Genomic DNA, 16,918 nt, shown 5'->3' on the forward strand with positions numbered 1-16,918 from the left:
GCAAATAAACTGCATATTAAATAAAAATAACTAAAGTTTGAGAACCGTAATCGAACGAGCACGAATGCAGACGTGCGACCGATTGGCTGTCTACCGCCAGACTGCCAATCGGTCGCACGTCTGCATTCGTGCCAATAAGCTAGTACATACTGACAGTTTACGATTTGTAATTTTCAGCAATTTACCTGATCATTTTTTTTTTTTGGTCACGATAGACTTATCGTGACCAAAAAAATGATCAGGTACTTAAATAGCTGAAAATTACAAATCGTAAACTGTCAGTACGTGACTACGTACTTTGAACGCTCGTTGCTTCATAACGCAACCGAATATTTGGTCAGTTTTTACGCTACTGATATGAGAACAACTAGTACTTACCTAATATAACTTACTCAGTCATTTACCTTATCATTTTTTTGGTCATGAAAACTGGGTTTTCAGGCGCCCTATACAGAGAACGCAACTACTTTACGCAGGCAGGCCGACATATTGGGCATCAGAGAGTTGCTCTTTATCTTGTCAATCTAAAATAAGTCATTTTGGATATCGTTACCAAAAATGTCGTGATCTCCTAATCTATACAGCCCCAGGAGTCTTCTTTTCCGTAAGGTAAGCACACGTATCAACTCGGAAAGGGATCGGCACCGTATCGCCTCGAGCCGTTCAATCACTGTCGTAAATAGGGCGGTGCCACCGGTGCCCAGGCACAGGGCGTAGACTCTGGGGGGGCGCAAGAATGGCCACACCAGAGGGGCCTATACGTAGCATTGCTCGGATACCTATAATATCTAAAAAATCCGAATCCGAACCGATATGCGATGCGTGGTCAACTAGCAGTCCCCCTGCTTACGGCTCGTCGTCCCCCCGCTTACGGCTCGTCGTCCCCCCGCTTACGACTCGTCGTCCCCGTCCCCCCGCTTACGACTCGTCGTCCCCCTGCTTACGGCTCGTCGTCCCCCCGCTTACGGCTCGTCGTCCCCCCGCTTACGACTCGTCGTCCCCGTGCCACACCAGAGGGGCCTATACGTAGCATTGCTCGGATACCTATAATATCTAAAAAATCCGAATCCGAACCGATATGCGATGCGTGGTCAACTAGCAGTCCCCCTGCTTACGGCTCGTCGTCCCCCCGCTTACGGCTCGTCGTCCCCCCGCTTACGACTCGTCGTCCCCGTGCTTACTCAAGTACTCCGTACTCAAGCTTACGTTTCTTCGTCCACCCTTGCCCCTTTTCCCTTCTCCAAGCCGTAAGCGAGGCGTCGCCTAGCCGTAGCCGAGTTGACGTGAGGGCGCTACTGATACGCTTTGGTTACGTGCATATGTTAGGTTGACGCCTGGTTGACGGTGAGGCGAAAGGCGATACGGTGACGAATGCCTCGCCTCGCATCGTCACGTTGCGGTCTGAATTGACCCTTAATATGCTGCAGAAGTTCTTGCTTAATAGGCTCTACCACCTAACGTATCGCAGGACCAAATCTTTTTTTTTTTTAACTTTTTCTGTATCGTCGCAGGATTTATATGATTTTTCGAATAAATCAAAGCGTTCTTCGGTTTTCAACGAGAACATTCTACAGAAGAACTCTTCAATATCTTTAAAAACTCTAGTTTAGGTTTTGATTTCAAAGCCTCTTGAATTTTGTCTTTTTGGGTTCCGTACCCAAAAGTGTAAAAAAACGGGACACTATTACTGAGACTTCGATGTCTGTCAGTCTGTCCGTCTGTCTGTCTGTACCCAGGCCGTAACTCAAGAACGGTAATAGCTACAGAGTTGAAATTTTCACAGATTATGTATTTGTTTTGCAGCTATAACAACAAATACTAAAAACAAAATAAATTTAATACTTATTTAAGGGGGCTCCGAATTCCCATTCCACAAACCTAAGTTTTTAATAATTTTTTGCTCGGTATCAATGACGACAACAGGTAGGCACCTGAAATGTTTACAAAATACTCAACTGTAAAAATCGGCCAAGTGCGAGTTGGACTCGCGCACGACGGGTTCCGTACCATTCTATAGAGCAAAAATAGTAAAAAAATATTGTAAGTATATTTTGTATGGGAGCCCCTTAATTATTTTAATTTTAAGTACTATTAATTATTAAAGTATAAATACATTTGAGTGTTTTGTGAACATTTCAAGTGCTTCCCTTTTGTCATTATTGATATACTTAGCTTAGAGCAAAAAAATCACGTTTCTTGTATGGAAGCCCCCCTTAAATATCTAATTTAGTACTTATTTGTTATTATAGCGGCAACAGATATACACAAACTGTAAAAATTTCAGAAGCGTAGCTATAACGGTTCTTGAGATACAATCTGGAGACAGACAGACGGACAGACAGACAGACGGACTTCGAAGTCTTAGTACTAGGGTCCCGTTTTTATTTACCCTTTGGGTACGGATAACGGAACCCTAAAAATGAAACTTGTATGTATGAGAAGTCATATAGTGACGTCACATCGACATTTTTGGGGTGGTGGACACTTCATACGCAGCATGATTTTTGTCGGACAAATTGACGACAATCAAAATATGAAACTTGTATGTATGTACGAGGAGTCATTATGACGTCATATCGACAATAATTCAGGAATCAAGAAAAGTTTGTCGGACTCATCGCAAAAAAGATACTCACAAAGTTTTGCATTTGTATGTATCAAAAAATTTTTAGTTTCTTGTACTGGGGACTATGCCATTGGTTTTCACCAGAAACAATTATTTGCTGGCTATTATTGAGTACCAAGTGATATCATACAGAATATACAGTGTGTTTGTGTAAACACCGTTATCCTTGAAACCATCAAATAAGACTGTAAAAATGAACAACTTTTTCTATGAGAACAATGCTGGGAACTCAAAAAATTCCGTCTTCATACCCATACAAATTGCCGATCCGAGCATCCGTATGGGTATGAAGACGGATTTTTTTGAGTTCCCAGCATAGAAAAAGTTGTTCATTTTGACGGTCATTAATTGATGGGTTCAAGGATAACGGTGTTTACACAAACATACTGTATAGTGGACGTTGAAAACGAACAGAAAAATATGACGTGTTAGCTCAGTTAACGAATTTGCCTGGTTGTCCTTCAAAAGACAGCTTTATTTGGAAGAGGAAACGATTGATTTCTCACAGATGAAAATTCTTTTGTCGTTACAGTTGACGGCGCTCAGTAGTCCGTTGTACAACATGGAGCCGCAGGTCTTGTTGCCGCTGCGGTCAGGTTGGCCGTCGTCCCATTTCACGTAGCCACTGCTGCTTAAATGTGTACCTATGGAGGATAAAGAAGAAATAACTAACTATAATTCTACAATGTGTCCGAACACCGGTGTCCGATCCTCTAATGTTATGATGTATAACATAATATTTTATCGACAAATTGGCTTTCAATTTTTTTCTCTTTCTTTCTCTCGCGGTTGTCAAATGCAGCCATTTTAGTTTTTTTCGTGATTTCAAACTAATCTGACCAAAACTTCTCATGTAAATTATATATATATGTTACGCTCAAAGACCGAAATCGCTCAATGAGCGAAAAAATAGCTCACAACGCGTTGTGGTCACAGTGAAACAGCCACGACGCGAAATTCGCGTTGTGGCTCTAATGAAAACGGCCACGACGCGTTCTGGCAATCACAAAAAGACCATAACGCGAAATTCGTGTCGTGGCTGATATGCTATTCGTTTTTCTTGATTTGTTCTTGATTGATTAATCGTCCATAGGTATGGAAGATTATATTTGAATTACCACGCGTACTACAATTTTTTTTTTCTTTTACTAAATCACTGCATAACGTGTTTTACTTTATTATTTATAAAATATCCATAATTCCATACCATACGTACTAATATTATTACTGTATGTCTGGCGCATCGTAGTTGCGGGCATCAACTAGTAGTAACATATTTAAATTATATAAATAAAAATAAAGCTAAATTTTTATAATTTATTAAGATTAAGATCAGATTACCTTATATAAAAAAAAAACAACAACAACAATAACACGTTGCGCCAGACAGACAGACAGTAATAATATTAGCATGGATATTATGGAAATATGGATATTTTCAAATAATAATGAAAAACACGTTATGCAGTAATTTAGTAAGAGAAAAAATATTTTGTAGTACGCGTGGTAATTTAAATATAATCTTCCATACCTATGGACGATTAATCAATCAAGAATAAATCAAGAAAAACGAATAGCATATCAGCCACAACACGAATTTCGCGTTATGGTCTTTTTGTGATTGCCAGAACGCGTCGTGGCCGTTTTCATTAGAGCCACAACGCGAATTTCGCGTCGTGGCTGTTTCACTGTGACCACAACGCGTTGTGAGCTATTTTTTCGCTCACTGAGCGATTTCGGTCTTTGAGCGTAACATATACATTATAATATATCCCACACAAGTTCTATTTAAAACGACCAAAGAGCCACGAGTCTCTGCATTACTAGATGTGTGACAAAAGTGACCCGAATCAAGACACTGTCCAGGCGCTTTAAACTTGTACCTTGGTAAATTTTCCATCCATTGTCGTACTTGAAACCCAAGTGAGCTGCGTCCCCTATGAGATCATTGGATGAACTTTTAATCATATCAACAAATATTTTAGCTTCTTCATCCGAATTGATAACTGCAACCCTCGACCCCTCTACACTGCACGTGGTGTACGCGTCCTTCCAGCTCTTTGGGGTTAAATGTAATTTGTAGCATCTGTCTGTTGCATTATGATATGTGTACACTGAAAAAAGAAAACTATGGCAGTAAATTTTTATTATTTACAGCTATTTTATATTATGGATATTAACTTATAAGTGATTTTTGTGTTACCACTTTATTTTTACAAAAATGTTCCTGCTTGGACAAGGTACAGGCGACTTAAGCGAAAACTTACCTGGGTCTGGGAGACCACACAGGTCGTTCCAGCGTAGCGACGCCTCCGTCTTCTTGCATATAAAGGGCCAGGACAAGTCGCACTCGTCATCAGTGATGAGTCCATCTCGTCTCAGTATCACGCATGATTCCGAGCCCCCACTCGGCTCCGCAGGAGCCCACTCGTTGTACACTTCTTCTACTGGTAGACCTAAAGTAAATTATGTTTCTTTGCATGATCTGCATTGCCAGAAAATGACGCAGCAATATTATAATTAGCAGGGTACTTTTAACGTATTTGTCTTTACTGTTATTAATACAATATAATTTGTTATACCTTTTTAAGTGTATTGCATGAATTATTCAAACTCGGCTTGACATGCTACCATGTGTATGACATTTAGATACTGTTTCAGACGTAAACAAAATAATTTATAAGATCCCAGAAGACCCGGTCTTCTGTCGTTGTGGCTAAGGTCACACTAAGGTTCTTATTTTATTACATTGCATTGTAGTAAACTATCCAAGGGGAACAGAAGGAGTACATCAGTCATGAAGATCACCATGTCTTTCCATACTTATGACATTAAAGGATCGGAGTTGGGACACCGGTGTGAGACACATTTTATATGGAAAGACATGGTGGTCTTCATGACTAATAACAAAATATGCCATACATTATTATGATGTATGGCATATTTTGTCGACGAATTGGCTCTATTTTTATGGACACCGGTGCTGCGACATATTGTATAATAGAATCCTTTGGTCCTAAGTCCTAACCTTACGGCGCCATCTATTGAATATTTACTCAATCCAGTCAGCAGATACAGAATCGTTTGGACTTTGGAGTGAACAGATATTATTATTGTTACTACTATCAAATACTTTCAATAAAAAAATATTGTGACTCTAAATTGAGTATGAAATGTAAGCTATCCTATCTTTCAAGTTGATTCAAATTGCACACGATGTACAAATTAAATTTTAAATCGGTTCAGTAATTTAGGAGTCCAACGCGGACAAACAATGTGACACATAATTTTTATAAATAAAGATTAATGTTTATACATAAATAAATGTGATAATGCATACCATCAATAGTTTCGTAGACGTTTATGACATTGTGCGCGGAAACCCCAATATGTATCCAAAAAGATAACTGAGTAGAATTCCAGTATGATATGACAGCATAGGCCTCTTCCTCATCCTGGGGGTAGAAGAGAGTGGCCCCCTCCAGCTCACAGGTGGTCCTTGCATCGTTCCAGTTTCTGGGTATGGTGTGAATTTTATAAAAGCTTTCTGTAGCTTTCAAATATTTGTAACCTTTTCTGAAGAATTTGTTAGGTTTGGCGTCTAAAAATAAAAAATCATCTAACAATGGAAATTTTATAGACCCCAGAAATGGGCTGCCCTGCAACGTAATTTAAAAGTGATGAAAATATAACTTATTGTCAATTGAAAAGAAGACATGATATTAAAGGGCCCATTCACGGCAGTCCTGCCGGTCTCTTTATTTGGAATTGTAAGTTTGAATTTTACTCTTACTTATACATATTTTTCTTTTTTATGGCTTACAAGTTACAGCTAAGCCTTAGCTGATACTTTACTGCTCTTTACTACTAGAATAATTTATTTGCAACATTGCAACATTCTAACGATTACCACCCAAAATCACTTATTTTACGGTCTTTAGAGAAAGGAAAATATGAGCGTTTCAAATGTAGATACCTACTATCAGAGAAGTTGATTCATAGGCATATAGGGGACCAACGTAGTTTGGTCGCGTTACGTCAAACCCAGCCGACGGATCACAATTAACATTGAATTGACACGATGCGACCAAATGACGTTGGTCTGTCAACTGCCTACGAATCAATTTCGTCGATGGTACCTACTATTAGAGAAGTTGATTCATAGGCAGATGCCTGACCTACGTAACTTGGTTGCATCAAACCCAGCCGACAAAATATTATGACTCTTTTATTCTCGAATTGACATATTTCGAACAACGTAGGTCCGCGCCACTATGTGCCCAGGAATCAACATTTTCATCAAATGCAATGGTACCTACTTTGCGTTACTGTCTGTTTGCAAATAAATTGGACGTCGTTATAGGCTTTCAAACATGGGTAGTCGTGGAGTAATCCATCCTTGAACATACACACGCAGTGTTCAGCCCCCCTCCTGTTGTCCGGCTGCCCTTGTGACCAGTTGTTATACACGGCTTCCAAAGCGCGACCTTTAAGAAAATAATTATTAAAATCTACTGTTTGTAGTTTACCTAGTATCTATTATACATTATCAAGTAACTACAAAAAACTTCACAATCGCATGAAACTCTTTTGTGGATTGTAGATGCCTACCGTCCATGGTTTTGAAGCCCTCTGCGGCGTCGATTTGGTTTCGGATTGCAGTAGGCTTGACTATGCCGACGTAGATCTTCTCGGCTGTCCATGAATTCCGGAAGTGGGCTATGACTACTTCTGCCTCGTATTTGGTCTCCGGGAAGAAAAGAGTGGCTCCTTCCAATTCGCACGCTGCTTTAGCGTGAAGCCAAGACAATACGCCATCTTTGTTGTGAAATTTGTAGAAGCTGCGTGTTTCATTCAAATATGTGTAGTCATTAATGAAGAACTTACCAGGTTTGCAATCTAAAAATCAATTAATATTATGCATTAAATTCTGATGTCGGTTCGTACACAGTCGATATTGGCTGGATTGGATTGTTTTATTTTATAGATATTCACGAACTAGAAGAGTGTTTGAACTGAGACTAGTAGTCAATGACGCCAGGCCACGGTGGCCTGGCGTAAGCAGACATCATTTGAAGCCCATGCATTCATTGGAACCATCGTGGTCTAGCGATTTAGAACCTGACTTTTAACGACTTGACGTAATCGTGGTTTAGTTTGTCTCGTTAAGACAACGTAATATTATTGTATATTTAATAAAATCGCTAATTTTATAAGTTGGAACTGACAGTTTACTTTAGGTTATCAAGATGTCTTCACTTGCGTTGTCTTCGTAGTTCGTAGGCACGTAGTTCGTAGGCCTGTAGTCTGTACGAAGTTACGAACCGAAGAAAAACTTTGTTCTTTGCCTAAATCTTTAAATACTTACAATTGTTTTTAATTTTTTTTACGTTGTAGTAGTATACAATGTGTGATGTGTCCCAACACCAGTGTCCGATCCTTTAATGTTATAAAATACGGCATTTTTATTGAGGAAATGGCTATTTTTTTCTCTTTTTCACAGTTGCAAATGTCATTTCGAAAATATAATTGCCATGCCACTTTATAAAAATGTCATATTTCATAACATTAAAGGATCGGACACTGGTGTCGGGACACATTGCATATTCTATTTACCTTTTTTGAGTGAAGCCACTTCTGTCTTCTTGCAAATAAAGTGGACGTCGTCAAATGGTTTCAAACATGGGTAGTCGTGGAGTAATGCGTTCTTGAACATGCACACGCAGTGTTCATTGCCCTCATTGTTGTCCGGCTGGTCTTGTCCCCAACTGTTGCTATACACGTCTTCTAATGCCCGACCTTCAACAAAATATCCATATTTTTTATAGTTCAATGTTTTTCTATATAGCTAGTTCAATGTTTTTCAACTTTTTTTATGTGTTATGCGACCACCTCCACTTTCCTTTTTATTAAGTACGTACCTATATACCTATAGAGGTAACTATGTAATGAATATCCTTTGTTTAAATTCTTCTACAAAATATGTCAATCTTTTTAATATTTATTGTTTTTATTTTGTAAATAAAATAATTATCTCGATCTCTGGTGATAGAAGGTATAGAGGCGACCCACAGGTTTAAAAAACTGAGCTATTACCAATTAAGATACTAAAAAAAATTACAATTGCATATTTCTCTTTTATGTAGACCTACCGTCCATAGTTTTGAAGCTCTCTGCAGCGTCGATTTGGTTTCGAATTGCAGTAGGCTTGACTATGCCGACGTAGATTTTCTCAGTCGTCCATGTGTCCTGGAAGTGGGCTATGACAGTTTCTGTCTCGTGTTCATTTTCAGGAAAAAAGAGAGTTCCGTCCTCCAGCTCACACGCCGCCTTAGCGTGAAGCCAAGAAAATGGGGTTGCGTCGTTGCGGAGATGATAAAAATTGTTCGTTTCGTTGATGTATACATAGCCACCTCTGATGAGTTTATCGAGTTTGGATTCTAGAATGTCACAGTAATATTGTTATGCGTTAGGTACTTTTCCTCATCCAAATAGCTATAAGGCCGGGCGCGCACTAGCGGCCAGGCGGCAGCGGCTAGGTCACAGCGGCCATCGTAAATATGGTGTGGCCGCTGACCGCGTTGCGTCCCAGGTGCGCGTGGTTTATCCAGGCGGTAATATCATAGTAAAAGGAGGGGAAGTAAGTTATCTTCATACAAAGGCACCGCGCGCGGCTTGAATTTGTGCGCCATAGTATCAATGCGTCGCCACGTACGGCACACAACAAAATCCCGGCGGTACCAGCCTTATAAAACTGGCCGAGATTTTGTTGTGTGCCGTACGTGGCGACGCATTGATACTATGGCACAAACATACAAGCCGCGCGCGGTGCCTTTATATGAAGATAACTTACTTCCCCTCCTTTTGCTATGGTAATATACTGAGATAGCTCTCTCGATGGCCGCCGAGGCCTGGCCGCTGCGGCTTGGCCGCTAGTGCGCGCCCGGACTAATAGTTTTCTTATTTATGTAAGGCCTGACGTTAGTCGTAATCTTTCGGTTAGTTTTGACATAACGCGGCCCAAATTACATAGGTCCGCAATCTGCATATGAATCAACTTCTCTGATAGTCTTATTATATTATAATGTATCCCGACACCAGTGTTTCAAGTGCGTACCTGTCATTATCGATGAGCAAAAAAAGGCCAAAAAATTACTTGTATAGGAAGGAGCCCCCCTTAAATAATGATTTAATTTGTTTTTAGTATTTATTGTTATTCTTAGCGGCAACAGAACTTTCACAGAGGCTAACAGATGTTTTCTTATAGAAAACAAGCAATGGAACAGCAAAAAAATGGAAAGGGCGAAAGCGACAAAATGGTTTTTGTCGCTTAATTTAAAAATAATAAATGGTTTTTGTCGCTTAATTTCAAAATAATCAGTCTCCTCTGTTGGCAAAATAGAAATCCCTTTTTTACAGAGGTCTTGTTGATTGATTATTCTGTGTTATAAAAGTTGACCAATCGTGTTATGCTACGAGTAATTCAAAAACAAAGACATGATGAATACTGACAAAGAACTTTAATTTCTTAGCTTTAGTCATTGCTGAGAAAAATCGATATCGCTACAGCCAAATTATCAAGGCGTCGCCTTAATGCGGTTTACCGAATACACCTAGTTTCTTAATGAGCTGCAACATAATAGGTTAAAGGTTTTACAGTTCCGGAGAAAATAGGCTGTCACAGCCTTTTATACGGAAGCACACACAGACAGATATCATGAAAAAGATTTGTCATGACGTCTGTTTTATACGGAACCCTTATAGATATAAGGGTTCCGTTTTTTTTTGCCATTTGTATCGCGAACTTGATTTTTACGCCAATGCTTAACATTACATTAGGTACATTACATATTTAAATAACTCTTATTACTCAAGAAATTTTTAAGTAATGATGGTTGTTTATGAGTTTCATAATTCATACCTATAAAAAATTGCTGCATCTTTGACATAAATCAATATCAAGACTTTGCAATTTAGGTAGAATTAAGTACCTACTTATTATAATAATAATAATAATAATAATGATTTATTTTCTCACCACAAGATTCAATTACATAATTAACTTAGACTATAGGATAACAATCTTAGGTTGTTGTGGGAGACTGGTGCCTAAACTGGGCGTGAGCCTGTATTTCAGGACACCAGGCCTCAATCCCAAATATACACTTTACACAGTCTTGGTTACATTAGTGCGGTTACAGAACGACATCTTGGTAACTGGTGAAGTCGGGTTAGTGAGTGTGTGTGTGTATGAGTGTGTGTATGAGTGTGTGTGTATGTGTCTGTGCGTGTGTTACGGCCGTTCCCAATATTTGATCTATCTCTGGTTTTGCCCTACTAGAGATAGGAATAGCTCACAATTGACATAAAATATATGTCTCTAATGTCTAATGTGAGCTATTCCTATCTCTAGTAGGGCAAAACCAGAGATAGATCAAATATTGGGAATGACCGTTAGTGTGTGTTAGTGTGTGTGTGTGTGTGTGTGTGTGTGTGTGTGTGTGTGTGTGTGTGTGTGTGTGTGTGTGTGTGTGTGTGTGTGTGTGTGTGTGTGAGTGTGCGTGTGTGTGTGTGTGTGTGTGTGTGTGAGTGTGCGTGATTATATAAATAAGTAACTCTATATAAGTAATACAAAATCTGTGCAGATTTCACTCCAAGCTACAAAGATGCATAAATTAATTATTATTATTAATATTATCATTATATATATTATTATTATATAATATTATTATTATATATATTATTATAATATAATATTATCATTATTACTTACTCACATATTTAATACCTGTTTAGAGTCCTTTACCTTCCCCGATGTCTGGAAAACAGCCTATATTATTCCTTTACCTAAATCTTCCCGTCCCAAAACTCCATCTGATTTCCGTCCTATCTCAATCCTACCCTATTTATCCAAAGTACTGGAGAGGATAATCCATCACCAGCTCACACAATATGTCTCGCGCAATAGTCTGCTTACTCCGTTACAGTCAGGCTTTCGTATTGGCCATAGCACAACAACTGCTCTTATAAAAGTTGCTGATGATATTCGGTTAGGAATGGATCAAAAAAAGCTCACTTTACTCACATTGCTGGACTTTAGTAATGCTTTTAGCTCTATTGACCACGATATTCTTTTAAGTCGACTTGCTTCGTGTAACCTTTCGCCATCGGTAATTTGTTTGCTTCGAAGCTACCTAGTAGGAAGACGACAAAGAGTTAAATTATCTGATGGCTTTTCGGACTGGAGTAATATTTCGGGCGGTGTTCCGCAGGGTGGAGTGCTGTCGCCACTTTTATTCACATTATTCATCAATTCCATAATAGCTTCAATTAGTTCTTTTTATCACCTGTATGCAGATGACCTACAAATATACATCCAGTCAGAATTGAGCGGTCTTCATACAGCCATCAGTAATCTGAATAAAGATTTGTCGACGATCTGTGACTGGAGTAGGAACTATGGACTTTTTATTAATCCCGCAAAAACCCAATTAATCCTAATCGGCAGCCCGGGACTAGTCTCCAGGGTTGACCATAGTTCCTTACCTCCCGTTCTTATCAATGGTATTACAATCCCATTTAGTAAGGTTGTGAAAAGTCTCGGCGTAGCATTCGATGAAAATTTTTCTTGGTCGCCACAACTTCAAAATGTTAGTAAAAAAGTTTTTTCTACCTGGCATTCCTTAAAACGTCTCAGGTACGTTCTTCCTACACAAACCAAAGTAGTATTAGCTCAATCCCTGTTTCTCTCCCTTCTAGATTATGCTGATGCTTGCTACACCAACCTAACTGAAGATCAACTTAACAAGCTTGAGCGCCTCCAAAATCTTTCGCTGAGGTTCATATTCGGCTTACGTAAATATGACCATATCACTGAATACCGTCTCAAGCTTAAGTGGCTCCCAATCCGTTATCGCCGTGATTTTCGCATACTCTCCTTACTATACAACATTTTATTCGACTCCCATTACCCTAGTTATTTAAAAAACAATTATATGTTCCACAATTATGATAGGCAAGATCTCCGCTCCCATTCAAAACTCCTCCTCAACATTCCCATCCATCAAACAAAATATTTTCATTCCTCCTTTACTGTCAAGTCCATTGTACTTTGGAACTCCTTACCTATTCATATTAGGCAGGCGAAAACGTTAAACCACTTTAAGTCGTTACTTTTCAATTACTATTTTAATTCATCAATCGTCAGTCAACAATAATTATTAATTTCATTTAAATATTCCTTTTATATGACCACTTATTTTGTATATATTATAAAATATAATATCATTATTGTAAGTATTTAATTTTATGTAAGTATTGTATATTATGTAATAATATGTATGTATTATACTAATTACTATATTTAATATATGTTATTGATTATTGTAATATTTATTGAATATAATATATTTTATGTAATATGATTAGTCAATTGTTGTCAAAGTGTTTATACTTTTGCACATCACCGTTTTCCTAAGTTTTTCATCTTAAAAACGCGAAGGTTGCCTGGAAGATATTGCTTTAAAGTAATAAGGCCGCCTTTGTGTGCAGTTCAGTTAATTATATTGTACCTATTTGTATTTGTAATGTTATCAATAATATGTGCACAATAAAGTATATTATTATTATTATTATTATTATTATTATTATTATCATATTACAAGCAACTCTGTTGGCGACCGTACATTTTTCATTTTTCCGGGAGAAAAAGTATCCTATGTCGTTTCCCGAGGATCGAAATTATGAAAAGACTAGCTGTTGCCCGCGACTTCGTTCGCGTGGACTTCAGTTTATAGCGCGCGGTGTCAATAAAATTGGTGTCAAAAGCATTTTAAAAACCTGGTACCCCTTAAATCAAAATACCCGAAACAGCCATGTAGTGTGCACATAATATATTTTTTTTTAATTAAATTTTTTTATACCTTTTGAAGCTTATTTAGCGTTACACAACTTAGCTGCATAATGCATTACACAACTCTAGCTTTGCCCAATACCCATAAACTATTTACTAATTATTATTGGTATTTGGTAGACTGTTGATTTCTATGTTGGTACGTGAGTTATTTAATAACATGTATAACAATCGAAATAATATTCAACATGGTACCACCTCTTATAGAAATACATATGAGCAAGCGACAGCGCGATCTAGGCGACTCTTGGCGCCATCTGTTCCAGTTTTTGGAACTAACTTAATTTAAACAAATTTACGCATAAACACCCCCTTACAACCCTCTTTTCCAGTAAGTAGTAGCCCATGTCCTTTCTCAGGCTTTAGACTATCTGTGTACAAAATTTCATTACAATCGGTTCAGTAGTTTTGGCGCTGTTGTTTTTGAATTTGATATCTAAGTTGGTAGGTGAGTTATTAGTTTAATAACGTGTGTAATAATCGGAAAAATCGAGAAATATAGCTCAACATGGTACCACGTCTTATAGAAACACGCATGAGCAAGCAATAGCGCGATCTAGGGGACTCTTGGCGCCATCTGTTTTGAGTTTTTGGAACTAACTTAATTTGACCAAATTTACGCATTTTCACCCCCTTACAACCCCCTTTTCCAGTTAAAAAGTAGCCTATGTCCTTTCTCATGCTTTAGACTATATGTGTACAAAATTTCATTACAATCGGTTCAGTAGTTTTGGCGTGAAAGCGAGACAGACAGAGATACTTTCGCATTTATAATATTAGTATAGATAGTATAGAAGTATAGATAACAAGCAAACGAACTTTTGCATTTATAAGACGTAGAATACCTAGTTCTAAATCACTTCACTCAATACTTATTAGATATTTATTACTATTCTTGAAATACAGTTGAAGCAGTAGAAAAACTCACCTATTTTATTAAAAACACAAGAGAGAAGGCACAAGAGTAAACATTTTATAAACATTTTTGTTTATGACGCTGCACTTCTCAGGATCACCAAATTTTTTATAATGTCTGAAACAGAAATAATAAGATACTTTAAATAAAATAATATACTGGTTTGACTTTTAAGGTCATGTTTGAAGTTCATGTCTAAAAGCTAATTTACCAGAACGTGTTTTTGGTCGTTTACAATTTTTTGACCGAATCGAAAAATAAACACAATATGGATATTTCAATTAAACCTAATAACTAAAATTCTATTAACTTTTTGTTAAAACACCGTCTACACATTAAAATAAACCTTGTTTAATAGCCTATCTAATCTGATAATAAACTTTTAGATAAAGTTAAATAAAAAAAAAACTCCGAAGAAGAGGAAAAACTTAGACAAAATTTCAATCTTAACTTTATTAATTATTTTGAAACATAAAAACTTAAACAAAACAACTATTTTTTTATAAAAATTGCTGTCAAACGCATCTCCGGTGTTCATTTAATCATGCCACTTAGACACTTGACCCCAGGAACGAAATGTTTAGAGCAGTGGGCTTGATTCAAGCTGGCGCTACCCAAATTGCAGTTTCTGAAGCCATGAGGACCAATTAGAGCGTTACGGGCTTTGGTCACGTTATCGTGTCACGGGGGAAGTGGTGGAACGGCACCGAGGACCTCATACAGGAGGACAGGACATACAGGACCGATTCATAGTAAATGCTGCACGAAGTCAAGCAAATGTAACGGCGATGCAATTGGTTCAAATGCTACAGAGAGAGTATGGTTTGCTGGTAAGCGGTCAAACTTTGAGAAGACGACTGCATGAAGTCAATTCCACTTTGGGCACCAGCGCTAAGGAGAGGCAATCGTAGAAGAAGATTACAATGGGCTATTGCATACGAAAACTCGAACCATTCTCAATGGTCACTTGTGCTTTTCACTGAAGAATCCCGGTTTGGATTTCATTCTGATTCGCGAAGAGTACGCGTTTGGAGAGAACCTAGACAGTGGACGTTGGAATCGACTGCAGCACCCCCAACAAGTTCATGCATATCAAGGTGGCATGATTAAGGTTTGGGAAGGTATATCGACTCGGCGGTAGAACGGACCTTGTTTGGATACAAGGCAATATGACTGCTCTAAAATACCGAGATGAGGTGCTAGAGCCGGTAATCTTGCCCCACAGACAGCAAATGGGACAAAATTCCAGCTAATGCACGACAATGCCCGTCCACATACGGCGCGTATCGTTAAAGTTGGTTACAACAGCGTGATCTCCAAGCTTTAGAATGGCCTGAACAATCCCCTGACTTAAATTCTATTGAGAATCCCTGGGGTTCATGCATGCCTTCAGAGAAGAGCTCTTAGGAATTTCTCTGAAGAGGTTATGCATGAAAACCAGCTTTTCTTTTCATCTTAGCAGGACTTGGGATAGTATTCCACAACAGAATATTGACAACCTTGTTTAGAGTATGCAGAACCGTTGCAGATGTGTCAGGAGAGTATTAGTTGGATCCACGGATTATTAATTTTAAGTTTTCAACAATAAAAAATGTTGTTTTGTTTAGGTTTTGATGATTCAAAAATAAAGTTAAGATTGAAATTTTGTCTGAGTTTTTCCTCTTCTTCTAAGTTTTTTTTTAATTAAACTTTATCTAAAAGTTTATTATCAGATTAGATATTATGCTATTGAACAAGGTTTATTTTAATGTGTAGACGGTGTTTTAACAAATAGTTAATAGAATTTTAGTTATTTAGGTTTAATTGAAATATCCCTAGACCATGTTGTTGTGTTTAAATATATTATGACGAATATATGTTTCTTTAAAGAAATAAATTACTAACACTACATAATAGTTGACACCAAAACGAGGCATGACGCGATGATGCATAAAACTGATAAAAATATATTTAGCTTGACATTTTTTCAATACTCAATTCCAACAAATACGGTATACACGCTGGGTATTCCCCGGTACGAAACACTTACTTTTTCCTAAAAAACACAAACGAGAAGGCACAAGAGTAAACATTTAGGAAACATTTTTACATTATAACGCTGCGCAGCTCAGCATCACTTTAATAATTCTAATGATATACACAGTACAAAATTCAAACTATAATAATATTACTAAGGTTAATTATTATTATAAAATAACCAAGATTATACAGAAAATCTAACCATCACACTCCACAGTTGCGACTGGTTTGACTTGTAAGGTCATGTACTTAGCTGACAGTCATTGTATTAAAACTTGTTTTTGATCAATATTATAGGACTTTGTTTGTTATGTTTTCTCCTGAAAACCAGAGTACACAGAAAAAAAAGAGTAACCAGAGTAAACAGAGGACACATTTTACCACTTTGGAAGAGTCTCTCTCGAAAACTATTCAGATTAGAAAAAATTATAACCTCAATGTGATT

At 37.7% G+C, this 16,918-nt stretch overlaps 1 protein-coding gene across 2 annotated transcripts; it reads right to left on the reverse strand.

Annotated features, from left to right (window-relative positions):
* Nucleotides 1-3,028: 3,028 nt before the first annotated feature.
* Nucleotides 3,029-16,571, reverse strand: LOC121732032 (C-type mannose receptor 2-like). 2 transcript variants are annotated; one of them, XM_042121779.1, is made up of 10 exons: nucleotides 16,505-16,571; nucleotides 14,467-14,485; nucleotides 8,779-9,066; nucleotides 8,243-8,425; nucleotides 7,238-7,525; nucleotides 6,946-7,113; nucleotides 5,967-6,227; nucleotides 4,894-5,082; nucleotides 4,510-4,740; nucleotides 3,029-3,270 (listed from the first exon to the last, which is right to left on the reverse strand). In XM_042121779.1, the coding sequence occupies exons 1-10, from the start codon at nucleotides 16,535-16,537 to the stop codon at nucleotides 3,101-3,103; spliced, it is 1,830 nt and encodes a 609-aa protein (XP_041977713.1). In that variant the 5' UTR covers nucleotides 16,538-16,571; the 3' UTR covers nucleotides 3,029-3,100. The 2 variants fall into 2 exon arrangements, with proteins under 2 accessions (XP_041977713.1, XP_041977711.1); XM_042121777.1 differs by having other exon boundaries at nucleotides 14,467-14,571; nucleotides 16,484-16,565.
* Between the last annotated feature and the right edge of the window lie 347 nt (nucleotides 16,572-16,918).

This window comes from Aricia agestis, chromosome 11 (assembly GCF_905147365.1).
Source record: "Aricia agestis chromosome 11, ilAriAges1.1, whole genome shotgun sequence".
Taxonomy (NCBI): Eukaryota; Metazoa; Arthropoda; class Insecta; order Lepidoptera; family Lycaenidae; genus Aricia; species Aricia agestis.